We start from the raw sequence: 14,494 nt of genomic DNA on the forward strand, positions 1-14,494 counted from the left end.
CGGAGTGCTGAGAAGGGACAGGATGAATGGGCAGGGGCTGCTCGCATGAAGTAAGGAACCACTGATAAAACTACCTGGGAGAAGAGTGTTTCCAGGGGGCAAAGAAATGGAGCCTGGCACATGGCGGGTGCTCAGTAAATGGTGAATGCCGTCATAGCTCAGAGGGAGGGACCCTGTCCTTACTGTAACAGGTGGGCGGTCTCTGTGTTGGGGCTGCTTCCTGGCCATGGGAATGTGGCCTGCGAGCGCCCCCCTTCTCGTCCCGCTTGCCCCCATCCCGGGAGAGTGGGCCTGGAGGTGGGCAGCCCCAAGCAGGTGGAGGAGGCGGAGCTTCCGTGGGAAAGGCTGCAGCACATCCACCAGCCTGACGCACAGCGGGAGCCCCCCCAAGTGGAGCCGGGGTGACAGTCACGAGGGGGCTGGACGCTGGGTAGCTACAAGACAACAGAGGCCCGCCTCACTCTCGAACACCCACACTGGGTCACCGCCCTGCTCAGACACAGGGGACGTGGGCGTTTTCCCACATCTACATCTTCCCTCCACCTCTTCCCCCGACCCGGGGCTCCACAGGGGCTGGTCGGCCCTGGGTCCCGGGAGCTTCGCTGGAGTGCAGCCTCTGTGCACCCTCTTCTGGAAGTGCTCGCGCCAGGTGAGGGGGGCACACCAGCATACAGGCGAAGGTGATAGAGCAAGCTGGCTGCTGTGATGGGGGCCAGCGCGGGGCCCATGACGAATAATGGTCCTGGTGGAGGAATGTACCAGGGATGGCTTCTGGAGGAGGGGACTGCATCTCAAAGCGTGTCATTCGGTTCTCAGCGGAGAGGTCTGCTCTGGCTGCACTTGCTGAGAGGCCCCACCAAGCCACTTTCTCTCACACTCCTTATTAGGAGTGCACTGTGGGGGCACCTGCGTGGCTCAGTCGGTTGAGCATCTGACTTGGCTCAGGTCATGTTCTCATGGTTCGTGAATTCGAGCCCCGCATTGGGCTCTGTGCTGACAGCTTGGAGCCTGGAGCCTGCTTCACATTCTGTCTCTCTCTCTCTGCTCCTCCCCTGCTTGCGCACTCTCTATCTCTCTCTCAAATGTAAATAAACATTAAAAAAAAAAAAAAGGACTGCACTATGATGGTGAACAGGACCCTACACTGGCCCCTAACCTCGTGGAAACCCCTCCCTCCCCAGCATGAGGAGACAGACAAGAAAGAAACAGTGAGAATAAAAGCAGGGTCCATGAAGTGGCCAGTGCTGTGAAGGGAGGAGATAGGTGAAGGGAGGGCAGGAGGCTGAAGGTGAGGCTACTTTAGAGTGGGTCTGGGAAGGTGAGGAGTGACATTTCAGGGACTTTCTCAAAGCCACACAGGGTAGTGACAAAACCGAGGGAGAACCTCATTCTCTTGGCTTCCATAGAAGAGCTGCCTCATGCCCTATGCTCCCAGTATTCCCTCATACTAAAAACCCACACACTTTTCCAACAGCCTTTCCCAGATGCCGATCACTGGGGGCCTGCTTCACGGGAATCACTGCTGCTCCCAGTTGCTCCCAACAGCTCCAGGCCTTTTCTCTGGTTTCTGTTGCTGAGGTTTTCTTAGAAGCACAAACAAAGAAACAAAAGAAACAAATACGAATGGGAAGACTCTACTATCCCAACCCTGGGAATCCGATGATGGAGACTGTTTTAAACGTGGACATCCTATGTGGATCGGTGGTGGCACCAAGCGGTGGTTGTGGCCTTTCCATTAGTTTAACGTTACAGTTGCACACGTGGTACTCGCTGTGTTCCAGGCAGCATCATAAGCACTTGACGTGTAGCGTCTCAAACCTCACAACAACCCTACGAGGCAGAAACTGTTATAATCCCCAGTTTACAGATGAGGGAACTGAAGCAAGGAGAATTTAAGTAACTTGCCTAAGGTCATGGAGATAACAGAGTGGAGCCAGATTTGAACCAGTCCAGAACTAGCAGTGCTCCATGCATGTTCCTAATAATGCGGTCCTGGGGACCCAAGCAGCCTCTCCTTCTGCATCCAGCAGGGGGAGCCAAAGGCCAAGGCCCTCTGTGCCCCTGCCCCAGGCATGCTTGGCAGGCTAAAAAAGGTGCAGCATCTGCTGTAGAGACACCCTTTTCCCTTGATCCAGGCAGAAAGCGCCAAATAGGGAGAAAACCTCTTGGTTAGCATAGCTCTGTCAAAGAAGAACTTTCTGCAGTAGGTCTCACTGAGTCATGAAGCAGTTAGTCACAGCTGGTCTGGGGTCTTGCAATGAATCAGATACAGTTCCCTCTGGGGAAGCTGTCAGTCGAATGAAAGATTTTTAGCCTCAGTGAAAGCCCAACAACTCTTAGAATACACTTTTAAAGAAACTGCCCTGGATTTTGCAGCTATTAAGTGGCAGAGCTGGTATTCAGACCCAGGCCTTCTCGATCCCAAAGTCTGTGGTCTTTTTTATCAAGCCATGGTCCTCAATCAATGCTGGGGATACAGAGATGCAGGAGAGAGGGGCCTGTCTGCTAAGATCTCAGGGTCTAATGGAAAAGGAAGGCACGTGAGCCCAGCCATCCTTCTGGGAGGAAGGATTCTGCCAGGATCAGCTCAGGGGCCATGGAGCTCAAAGAGAAAAAATGTGTTTCCTGCTGTATCCCATACCCAGCATGGGGCCTGGCACACTTTAATCTTCAGTGAATGTTTGGTGGATGGATGGATGGATGGATGGATGAATGAGAAAGGGACTAAGTGCCTAGGACAGAGGCAAAGTTAACCAGGGAAGGCTCTTCAGATGAGTTCACTTTGGGAGGGTCTTGAAGGATGAGAGGAATCAGCCAGGTTGGAAAAGGAGGGGGAAAGGCATTCCAGACATATAAAAGGGGATAACAGGATGGAGTAACAATCTCAACTTTTTTTTTTTATTACAACCTACGATACACACACACACACACACACACACACACACACACAATCGGAGCCTTATTATGTACAGTGCCCTATTATTTTCTGGTCTGTTTCCATTTTGTAAACATTAGTGGCAACCTGCTAATTTTTTGTGATACGGTCACAGGGGATTTGGGAAAAGTAGGGGCTGGAAACGTGATTTTCAGCCAGACTGTAAAGATCTTTGGATGTTCGAGTTGAGTTTGGACCCTTTTCAGTCCTTGCTTCTCCTACAAGCTCTGATCCTGAAAACTACTTGCTCCTTCTCTAGCTCTTTGAGTAATTTCCTGCCCACTCCGGCAGTCTTCTTCACTTGCTTCTGGCTGCTTTTCTCCCTACGCCCCCGCCCAGTTGGTTCTTTAAATCGTGCTGAACTGGGGCTCTGTGCTGGGCTGTCCTCACTCAGCCTTCTTGGCCTCTCTGACGTCTCACCCATGCCTTGGTTTGAAGGACTGCCCACTTCCAACTCTGGAGACCATCACCCTCAAAAGTCCACACGCTCCCTCCTGAGTGCCCAGCACACTCACTCAACTGCCCCTTCAGTGACCTACAGGCACATCAAACTCAGCACCTCCAAAACCAAGGTCATCACCTGTTCCTCCCTGTCCCATCTCTGTGTTGTCCTCACCAGCCACAGTGCCTCCAGGGCAGACTCTTGTCCTTGGAGGTGCATCATTCTGTCTATTCTGCCTTCAGACCAGCTCTCAAATCCATCCGCTTGTCTCCTTACCATCTGCCACCACCCTTGTGTGGGCTGGACCTCTTCTGCCCTGCATGTCTGTGACACCTCCTGTCCCCATGCCCTGCCCCCTTCTCTCAATACCGCGTAACAGCTGCCATGAACCTTCTGAAGCATAAATATGACCGTATGACACCCCTGCCCAAACTTATTAATATGCTCTGTGTCCCCAGACTCCCTCTCTACCCCCATTCCCTCTGATGCTCCATTCATTCACCAGACCTTAGTGAGCCCTGCTTCCTCTGGCTTCAAAAACTCTGCCCGGTGAACCCCAACTCATTCTTTCTGGATCCCGGTTTAGGAACACTTCATCCAGGAAGCCTTCCCTGACCCACCCATTTGGAGCCCCCTTCTCTGTGTTCCCACAGTCCTTGCATTCCCCATCTTGATGCCTAATACCTTTTTTTTTCCTATTGCAGTGGCCCACGTCTCTCTTTTCCATTAGATGGGAGGCATAATTGAAGGATTAAGAGCAGATGCTGAAGTCAAAACTCCGTAAATTCAAATCCCAATTCTGCCACGTGGTAGCTGTGGAGTTTGGGATTTTATTTCATCCCTCCATGACTCATTTTACCCATACTATAAAATGATGATAATTATGATTATAACAAAAATATTAACAAATAAGAATAGTACCTACCTCATAGTATTATAAGAGGATTAAATGAGTCAATGTGCTACAGTTCTTGGTGACAGTGTCTGGTACATAGTAAGTGCCACCAGTGTGACTGATAATCAAATCAGCCCTCAGAAGAGTTGCTCCAGGAGGGCAGACACTGGATGTATTTGATCCACTGCTATGTCTGCAGCACTTACCCCAACATCCTGATCATGAGTGTCCCCCAACACTTGTGACACGAGTGAATCTTTTGTCTAAGAGAATGACAATGCATATAGAAAAGAAAGGACACATTTAGGTGATGCTTTGGAGGAAGACTGCTCAGAGCTCATCACTGACTGCATCTGAGGGTAGGAGAGGAGGAGGAGGAGTACAGGAGGAAAAACATGGCCAGGACAGACTTTGTGACTTTCCTCCCGAGCCCTTAGCTACTCCAATCCCCCTCCCCCACTATCACTCATGACTGCCTTCATCCATCCAGGACTCCAGCCATCCTAGGGGCTCACTGTTCATCCCTCTCTCCACTCTGTCCCTTCCCTGCCCCTCTCTCAACCAGGCCCTTCCAAGTCCTGTCAGACCTTCTTGTGGCCCAGGCCCAGCATCCTCCATTCTCCCTGCACACCCCCCTTCCACCTTAGTTGTTTCAGTTACAATTGCTGTGTAACAAGCACCCTACCCCAAAGAATGGCATAAAACAATCATTTTATTCTACTCCCAAATTATGGGGCTTGGAGATTTAGACAGGGCACATCAGGGATGACCACAGAAGCCCCTGTCCACGGTGCCTCAGCCGGAAAGACTCAAAGGCAGGGATGACTTGGTGGCTGCAGGTTGGAATCATCCACATGTCTGGCACCTGGGCTGAGAGGACTCCGATGCTGAACACAGCTGGGACTGTGGACTAGAACACCCACATGTGGCCTCTATCGATGCCTGAGCTTCCTCACATCATGGCAGCCTCCAGACCCCTTCCATGGTGGCTCAGGGCTCTGGCAGGAGTGTTCCAGCCAACAAGCAGAAGCTACACTGCCTCTTATGACCTAGCCTGTGGCAAGTCTTGTGGCATCACTTCTGCCACACATACAGCCACCCAGATTTAAGCAGGGAGAGCACAGACAGCCCACCTCTCAATGGGAGGCACATGGAATAATTGTGTGATCGTGTTTTAAAATCACCAGTGTCTCATACCTGGACCATGGGGTAGTCTTCTCTCCGGTCTGCCTGGCTTCACTTTGCCCAGCCCTACCTTTCCCCCACTAGTGGATTTTCCACAGGGCAGCCAAGGGGAGCTTTTGAACACACAAATGAGATGAGTCATCCTTCTTCATATCCCTCCAATGTCTTCCCACTGAACTTCCCCTTAAAATCTAAGCTCCTTGACATGCCTACACAGCTCTGTGGGATCTGTGTACCCCCATCTCCTCCCTTCCATCCCACTGGCCGCCTTTCTCTTTCTTGAGCAGAGCCCCACTTCCCCTCCTGGTGCTCATGCCCACCTCCAACCTTCTGCACTGCTGTCCTCCTTCTTGAAGTGCTGGGACCCCAGATCCTGCATCCTTCAGCTCTCAACTCAAACACCACCTGCTCAGATCTCAAATAATCCCTAGGCACCCAGTGTTGTCTCCCTCATCATTCTGTTTTATATTATCTTCACATCACAGGAAGCTGTGATGTCTGAAATTATGTGTTTACCTCTCTCTGGTCTGTCTCCCTCACTAGCTCCAAGAAAGAAGGTCCCTTGTCCTTCGTGTTCCTTGTGTCCACGGGCCTGCCATGATGCCTGGCATAGACATTTGCGGAATGTGAATGAATGCATGAACAGCGGTTTTCAGGGAAGATTTAGAAAAGCAATTCTGAACGATAGGCAGGTCTGGCGTGGTGGTGGTTAGAGTGGGGGATGGGGGGCGGTGTTTCCAATCTGCCTCTCCCACTCACTAGCTGCTGACTTTGGGAAAAAACCTTCGCGTCTCCGAGCCTCAATTTCTTCAGCTAAAACGTGAGTCCACCAGCCCCTAGCTCAACTGGACTCTGGGGTGTACATCATAGGAGGGGATCAGCATTTCTGCTCAGCTGGAAGGCTCCGAGCACCCCGTTTCAGGGAACTAGGAGGAGCTAACAGCGCCCACCGCGCCCGCCAGGTGTCGCCGCGAGCGCGTGCTGAGCGGCCAGCGGAGCCTGGCGCCCTCGGGCGGCTCCGGAGGCCCACGCCCGGGTCTCGTGCCGGGCATCCTGGCCTCCGCCCGACTCCGACAGTCCGCTAGGAGCGGCATTCCAGAAGAGGCTGCCCTACCTGGGCACCCACCTGCCGCACCCCCTCTAATAGACAGGGGTCGGGGAGGAATATGCTGAATCAGTTATCCCCGCTCCGCGGAAGGGGGCGCCCTCCCCTGAAGCTGGGCTCGGAAGCCTGGGGAAAGGGGGAACCGGGGTGCCACCTAACACCCCGCCCCCCAGCTCTGAGCGTTCCACAGGGCGGGGAGGACGAGGAGGCGAGCCAGGGTGCGGGGGTTTTCGGTCGCGCTTGATCCTCTCAACCCGAGGGGCAATCCCAGGGCGCCAGCTCGACCCGCAACTTGCGAAGTAGCGACGCGTGGGGGTCGAACTGACTTCCACCGCCCCCTGCCCGGCTCGGCGCCCCGGAGCCGGGAGGGGGCGCCGCGGGAGCGCGTGGGGCAAGGCGTGAGCGCGCGCTTGGAGCTGGCGGCCCTGTCCCGCGGGCTCTGGGGTGCGGGGCGGGCGCTCCGGGGAGGCGGGCGGGGGAGGGGGTGGGGGAGGGACAGGAGAAAGGAGGGAGGGAGGGGCGGGGGCGGGCGGCAGCAGCGCCCCCGCACTCCCCGCGCCTCACACACTTGCACCGGCCGCTCGCGCGCAGCCCGGCGTCGCCCCGCGCTGCGCTCGCTCCTCCCTCCCTCCTCCCGCTCCTTGGCTCCCGCGCTCCCGGCGAGGCTCAGGCGCCGAGCGCGCGGACGGGCGCACGGACAGACGGCCCCGGGGACGCCTCGGCCCGCGCCTCCCGGGCGGGCTATGTTGATAGCCCCGCCGGGGCCGGCCCGCGGGATCAGCACTGCCCGGCCCGCGGCTCCGGCGGCCAGCGGGGACTATGAACCGGAAAGCGCGGCGCTGCCTGGGCCACCTCTTTCTCAGCCTGGGCATGGTCTACCTCCGGATCGGGTAAGGGCCGCTCGCATCTCCTGCACGCTGTCCCGGCAAAGTTGGTGTGGCCTGGGGAGGGGGTCGGCCGCCGGCCACCAACTTCTTCGGCCCCTCGGGGAGGCTGGGTGGGCGCGGTGTGGGAGCCGTGGGCGCACAAAGGCCCCCCGCAGGCGGGCGCCCCAGGGGCGCGCACAGCTCTAGAGACTCCAGCAGAGGTTCGGCCATCCTGAGGATGTCTGAGTCTGGAAGCCCCAAGAACCAGAGACAACCAGCAGGGACGGTCCGGCCTGGGGGACTCTGAAGAGAGCTATAGCTGCTGCAAAGGGTCAGCCCCTCCTAGGGACACTTCTGACCCAGGTATAGGAACAGCAGGTCCTTCAGGAGCTCCGGAGCCGGGAGCCGGAACGACAGCCGCTCCCAAGGAACTTAGCCCCCGGAGCCCGAGAAGAACTCTGTACACAGAGGCGCGGGCACAGCCACTCCTGGAGTCAGGGCAGTCCCGGGGTGGCAGGTGGGGCTAGTCCGTGCAACAGGGAACAGGTACCTAAAGGGAGGGACCTTCGATGGCAAAAGCACAAACCCGCTGCTCAGAGCCCTGACACCACCGATTTCCGAGGACCCTCGTACTCCTGGAGCCCTTTCCTAGGCCAAGGGGACAGCTCCTCCCATCCCCACGAACACACACAAAGGTAGGACGAGAGATGGCCCTAGACACCCAGAGAGACAAGCTCGCAGAGCCAGCGCCAGAGAGACGCGGGCCACCCCGCCCCCTAAAACTGGGCACCCGAGTCCGCTGGCGCGCCTGCGGAGCAGCCCTCCCCGCTTCACTCCAGCATTTCTGTGGAGGTGGGGCCTGGGGCGGCGCTCTGGCTGGAAAGTGGGAGGGGGTGGCTCGGGACGCGTCTCGGAGCTGCAATTGCAGGGCCAGTCACCCTTTGTACTTCGGAGATAATGCGTGTGAAGCACGGAGGGGCGGGAGTGGGGGCTTTAGGGATTGGTAGAGGTTCTGACGCTAAAGGAAGGGCCACCTTGGCAGGTTTCACACAAGCTGCTTTCCCACCTCCAGCGGTGACCACCGCCCCCCCTACCCCCCCTCCCCCGACCCCGACCGCTCGGCTTGGGGAGAGGGCGGACTGCGGGGGTTGCTGCGAGGGGGTGTGTGTGGCAGAGCCTTTGTGTTTTGCCACAACCACTCCTCCCCTCTCCCCACCCCGCGTCTCCGGAGCGAGCGGGCATTTCGCAAGTTGAACAGCCGCCGGTGCGAGCAGGTGCGCACAGAGCGGACGAGGCGGCCGCCAGCCGCTACCGCGGACCGAGAGGCGACCGCAGGCGGAGAGGCGGCTGCGGGGCTCGCGCTCTGTCTGCCTGCGGGTGTGTTTTAAGTGTTATTGATTCATCCGCGTCTGGGTGGCTTTTCTTTCTCTCCCTGCTTTAATCTTCATCTTGGCCCGCGCCCCGCCGCCCCGCGCGCATCCAGCATCCAGGAAGCCGGTCGGGCTGATTGGCGCTGGCCGCGTGAGGCTTTATCTTCTTTTTAATTAGAAACGGGGCGGAGGGACCAGGGAAGGGAGAGAGAAAGGGAAAACAACAGAAAATAACCTCCCCTAGCTGCCCCGCCCGCCGGACCTCCCGCCGGCCGGGAGACCTCACTGGCCCCGAGGGGGCCCAGCTGCCCTGCAGGGAGGGAGGGAGCTAGGAGGGCGCTGGCCTTCAGCACCGACGTCGCCCTTTGGGGCAGGGAGAGGTCCAGGTCAGGAGAAGAAGTTGCAGGGTGAATTTGGCCCGGCCCCACTGCTCCCTGAGCCTCGGGTTATACATCTGTAAAATGGATATGAGGAGTAAAGTCCCAAGGTCCTTCAGAAGCCTTCCAGCTCCCAGGATGTGACTGGTTCCTCCCTGCTCAGGACGGATGCTAGGGCAAGTGTCTCAAGCACTATCCCCTTGTGACAGCAAATCCAATAATAATCAAAACCATGAGAGCAGCATACTTACCGAGTACATACTATGTGCCTGGCACTTTCTATGTTTTAATTTTCACAGCCACTCTGAGAGATGAGGACTAATTATCAATATCCTCATTTTAGTGATGGAGAAGCGGAAGTACAGAGAGGGGATGTAACTTGCCCAAGGCCACAGAGCTAGTAGGTGAAGGAAGCTTGGATGGCACCCTAGGCCTGACCTCTTAGCTGCTAGATTATTGTTCCTATGAATTTTTGACCCTAATAAATCATTACAGTCTGCTGGTGTAGGAATTCTCTGGGGGTCACAGGTGTTCACAGGTTCCTCCCGACTTGGGGCCAAAACGTCTCCACTTGCCACCTCTTCCTCAAACATCTCAAATAGTCTGGCTCTAGGTGTCTTAGACTCTCTCTTAGTGCCTCGGGTGAATGAATGAGAGCTCTACTGAGTCTCCTATTTCAGATCTGTGACCCACTGGCCCCCAGATCTCAATCTCTGTGAGCCTCAGTTTTCAGATATGCGAAATGGATATGGTGATTCCTGGCAGCCAGGGCTGTTTAGGAAGGTCCCAGGTATCTAATGTTTGCAGCAGCACTGGCCACACTGCCTTGGCATATGGTAGGGATGTTGCCAAAGTTCACTGCTTCATTCAGCACGTATTTGGGGGGCACCTGCTGTGTTGAACACAGGTACTTATTCTGAGTGATATTTTTGAAGCTCCATAATTCATTCATTCAGTAGCCATTTAGTGAACCAGCAGACGGCCTCCATGCCCCTCCGAAGAGCTCATAGTCTAATAAGACAAGTGGGAACAAAGTGGGCACGCAAAACCAAACACATTTTAAAACATTTCAGAAGACCGTAAGTCATAAAGAGAATTAAGTAAACAAAACAGAGACTGTGATAGAAAGTTATAAGGGGCGGGATGTGGAGGCAGGTTCCCTTAGCTGCGGTGGTCAAGGAAGGTGTCCTTTGAAGTCACATGAATGATGGCAAGAAGCCAAGCCTGGACATCTCAGGGGACCAGAGAGATTCCAGGGAAGGGGACGGGTAAGGACCTGAGGGAGGAAGAGCCTGAGGCAGGAAGAGGGCTGGTGTGAGGAAGGAATGAAGGGAAAGAGGGCAGGAGTGGTCTGTTATGTGCTTGGAAAGGAGTGGGATCACCTCATCTCCTGGGCCACTGGTACACAGAGCCTCGCTTTAAGAAATTCCAATTCCAGAACAACTTCCTGTAGCTGAGCCCCAGGATGGAAAGTGTGAGGCACTTCGCCCAGGGCTGGCAGTGACCTTCAATAAATGGAAGCTCTTATTATTATAACCAGAGTGAGGCATCAGGGGTGAGGTCTTCTCTTTAAAAGCTTCAGAGTGCGGACCATCTTTGTGTAAAGGGAGGGCTACCTGCACCATCGCAGGGTTACCACTGGAGCTTGTCTGGGGTTATCTTGGTATTAGGAAATGGCCCCACTCTCAGGCCAGACACCCAAGAGTCACACTGACGCCTGTCTTTCCCTCAGACCCTACCCCATCCCTCCCCTCAGCTCTGCCTTCAATCAGTCCATCAGCAAGTTTGGTCAGCCCCATCTGCAGCCTCCCCCACTGCTGCCAAGGCTAAGCCACCACCCCTCTTACCCGTCCGTCTGTTCTCCCTTCTCCTGCCCTGGCATCCTGCATTCCTCCCCACCCCCGCCCCCGTGGGGCTGGAGGGAGGGGATCCTGTGGGTTTCCCTGCTTTCAGCCTTTCAGTGCGTCCTGATGCACCTGAGAAAATTCTACTCTCTACCAGATCCTCTCCCCAGACCCTCCCCTTCCCTGAGCCTGAGGCAACAGCCTCTGTGGGTTCTTTCTGTTCATTAGCCATCCCAACAAGCTTGCTCCCCTCCCAGAACTTTGTGTTTGCCATTCCCTCTGCCCAGATTACTCTTCCATGGCTGGCTTCTGGCCATTCAGGCCCTGCTGCTCTGCTCCTCCCCAGGGAGGCCCTCCTTGACCACCCCAGCTAAAGTGGGCCCTCTCTCTTCCCTCCCAACCACCCCCCAAATGCCATCACAGTGTCTTCATTTACTTTCCTCATAGTGCCCACCACTGTCTGCAATGGTCTGTTTTATTCACTTGTGAAATGGGTGTAGTCCCTTCCATAGCTCCTGGAGGGCAGGCTGTTGCCTCTGTCCCAGCATGGTGCCTGGCACTTGATAGGGGTCCAAGACGTATCTATGTAGAGAATGAGTCAGGAACATAGGAACTGTAGACGGTTCTGTCATAGGCATCCTCTAGGTGGGTCATGCCTAGAATGGGATGCACATGCTCTGTTGGCATGAAGTTCTATGTAAATAGAACTTCTATTTACAATTACTTTTTAAAGATTTTGTTTGTAATAGAACACATACATACATACCAGAGAGTATATATAACATGTACAAGCAGTTGGGTGGGGTTTTTTTAATTAAAAAACATTTTTTTAATGTTTATTTATTTTTGAGAGAGAGAGAGAGGGAAGGGAAGGGGCAGAGAGAGAGGGAGACACAGAATCCAAAGCAGGCTCCAGGCTCCGAGCTGTCAGCACAGAGCCTGACACGGGGCTTGAACCCACGGACCATGAAATCATGACCTGAGCTGAAGTTGGATGCCTAACTGACTGAGCCACCCAGGCGCCCTGTTTTTTAAATGAATGTCTGTGTATGGACAACCTGCTGCCTGAAACTTTATAGTTACCATTCCCTGGCTTGACTTTGCAGTTTTACCACATAGAGATGATTCCTAGACAATATTAGGTTGTATTTTGCATGATTTTAAATTTCATCTCAATTGAACCCAACCATAAATACAAGGGCAACTTCTTTTGTGCACATTATGTTTGTGACATACATCGTCTTTGTGTGCGTATATCTTAAAAGGAAATCAAGCCTCACTGATATTGTGTGTATATATATATATATATATATATATATATATATATTTCAAAAGTGCCAATAGGGAATAAAAAAAATGAATAAATGTGGGTTGGGGGTGCAGTGTCAAAAAGTTGGGACCCTTGCTGGGAGCAGTGGGAGGCGGTGGCCAGGGCCAGACACACTGGGAGGGCTTGCAAGCCGTGCCCTCCACCTTGCTGGCCTAACACTCCTTCTCTCTGTGTCCCCTGTTCCAGTGGCTTCTCCTCGGTGGTAGCTCTGGGCGCGAGCATCATCTGTAACAAGATCCCAGGCCTGGCTCCCAGACAGCGGGCGATCTGCCAGAGCCGTCCCGACGCCATCATCGTCATAGGAGAAGGCTCACAAATGGGCCTGGACGAGTGTCAGTTTCAGTTCCGCAATGGCCGCTGGAACTGCTCTGCACTGGGAGAGCGCACCGTCTTCGGGAAGGAGCTCAAAGTGGGTATGTGCTCACCCAGACACCTCAGGCAAGGTCTCACAGGCTGTGGGAGACCACAATCCCTCCGGGAGCCCTCTAGGACCCTCTCACCTGCCCCGTGTGGGAATGCTCCCTAATATGGGATCATGACTTGAATTCAGATCTCCTCGTGAGGGTTGGCTTCCTAATTTGAATCCAGATCACCCCAATCATTTATGGCAAAGTTGAAAAACAGCAACCAGTGGCCTGAATGCTAACTGGCTGATATAGCACTCTGCTGTTTCGTTAAATTGAAGACCAATTAAAAAAAAAAAAAAAACTGTTTTGCCTAGAAATATGAATTTCTGTCTTCTTTTAAAAAATCAGCAGATCTGATGACTTATACATGTGTGTACATAGTTATAATGGGGTCAGACTGAGAATGCAGCTTCTTCAAGTGGAGCCGGGGCAGGCCAGTCACTGCCACGGTCCCTACCACTCCCTATTACCACCCAGTCCCCTTACGTGACCCACCAGGCCACTGTGTGCATTTGCATTGGTAACCTGCGATTTGTGGGGATTGTGGGTTGCTTGGACATGCACACACGGGCGTGCACGTGCACCTGCACACGTATACAGACAGACACGCACAAAGCATCAGGCCACACATTTGGTTTTCAAAGCAACTGTGACAAAAACCTGGTGGAAAGGGGTTTGGTCATAGCACTTGTGGAAAATGTCATGGTGTGTGTCTTGCTTGGGGGCCAGGAATTCTGCAGGCTCGCTGCTAAGCTGTGAACTTCCCTGAAAATAAGTCAGCCTCAAGTGTCTTTGGGCTGGAGTGGTTCAGCCGACCTGCCGGGCTGCTCTAAAGGCACCCCTGAGTTCTCTCTCTCCCTCAGCCCCAACACCAGCAAATTCAGTGGACACTGATGAGATCCATCCCAAATCCAGCCATTTTTCTGTGTCCTGACATCCTCCCTCTCAGGTCACAAAGCTGGGCTCCCAGGCACCCACATCATCCTGTTGCCCCCTGACTCCTGCAGACCTTCCTGCAGGCAGGGTCCTCCTTTGTAAATGAAAATCAGATCACATCATTTCTCTGCTCAACACTCCATGGAGGCTTCCTCTCGTTTCAAAACGCCCCCATCTGCCCCCATCTGCCCCTCCCCCCTTGCCCACCCAGGCTTGTTCTGTTTCCCAAACATACCACGCCGGGTCCTGTGCTGGAGCCCCAGCACCATGCATTCCTTCTGCCTCAGATGCCTTCTCACAGGCAGCACCGGGGCCCCTTTTCTCTGTGCATCTCTCCCTCCCGGCATCTGGGCCACCCGGGGCCTCCCTTGATCACGGGTGTCTAAAGTCCCCTCTCACTACGAAGCTGCAGCCCATCGGCCAAGCACTCGGCACCATCTGAATCATTCCTCACCCACTGAGATCGCCGGCTCCATGAGGCTTGGGGCTCCCCTGTCACATCCACCGCTGGATGTTTCGTTCCTCCTTCTTGGAAGGAAGAACAGTATCATCTTGGTCCTAAGCAGGTCTTGTGTCACAATCTTCTGTAGGCCCTTGCTACTCTCATACCTGAGAGGGAAAGAGCTCAGCATCATGGTGAGGTTGGCAGGGGGGCATGTCGGCCCCCTCTTGCAGAGCCTCTCTCCACCTGTGTGCCCTTCTGACATCTTCATGGTTAGACTTTTGCCTTGCAACACTTGCCCTTCCTTCTCCCTCTTCCCTACCTCAGGGCTGACTTTTCAGGTGGAGAACTAAGGCCCAG

General features: G+C 54.5%; 1 protein-coding gene across 1 annotated transcript in view; it reads left to right on the top strand.

Moving 5' to 3' along the window:
* The first annotated feature begins 7,078 nt into the window (after window positions 1–7,078).
* The window catches only part of WNT7A (Wnt family member 7A), a 62,732-nt gene continuing 55,316 nt past the window's right edge, over window positions 7,079–14,494 (top strand). The window contains exons 1-2 of the mRNA XM_019433644.2: window positions 7,079–7,452; window positions 12,536–12,762. Of these exons, the coding sequence (XP_019289189.1) occupies window positions 7,382–7,452; window positions 12,536–12,762 (298 nt within the window). The 5' untranslated portion in view covers window positions 7,079–7,381. The remainder of the gene's footprint in view (window positions 7,453–12,535; window positions 12,763–14,494) is intronic.

This window comes from Panthera pardus, unplaced genomic scaffold (genome assembly GCF_024362965.1).
Source record: "Panthera pardus isolate Hobbes unplaced genomic scaffold, ASM2436296v1 HiC_scaffold_8, whole genome shotgun sequence".
Taxonomy (NCBI): domain Eukaryota; kingdom Metazoa; phylum Chordata; class Mammalia; order Carnivora; family Felidae; genus Panthera; species Panthera pardus.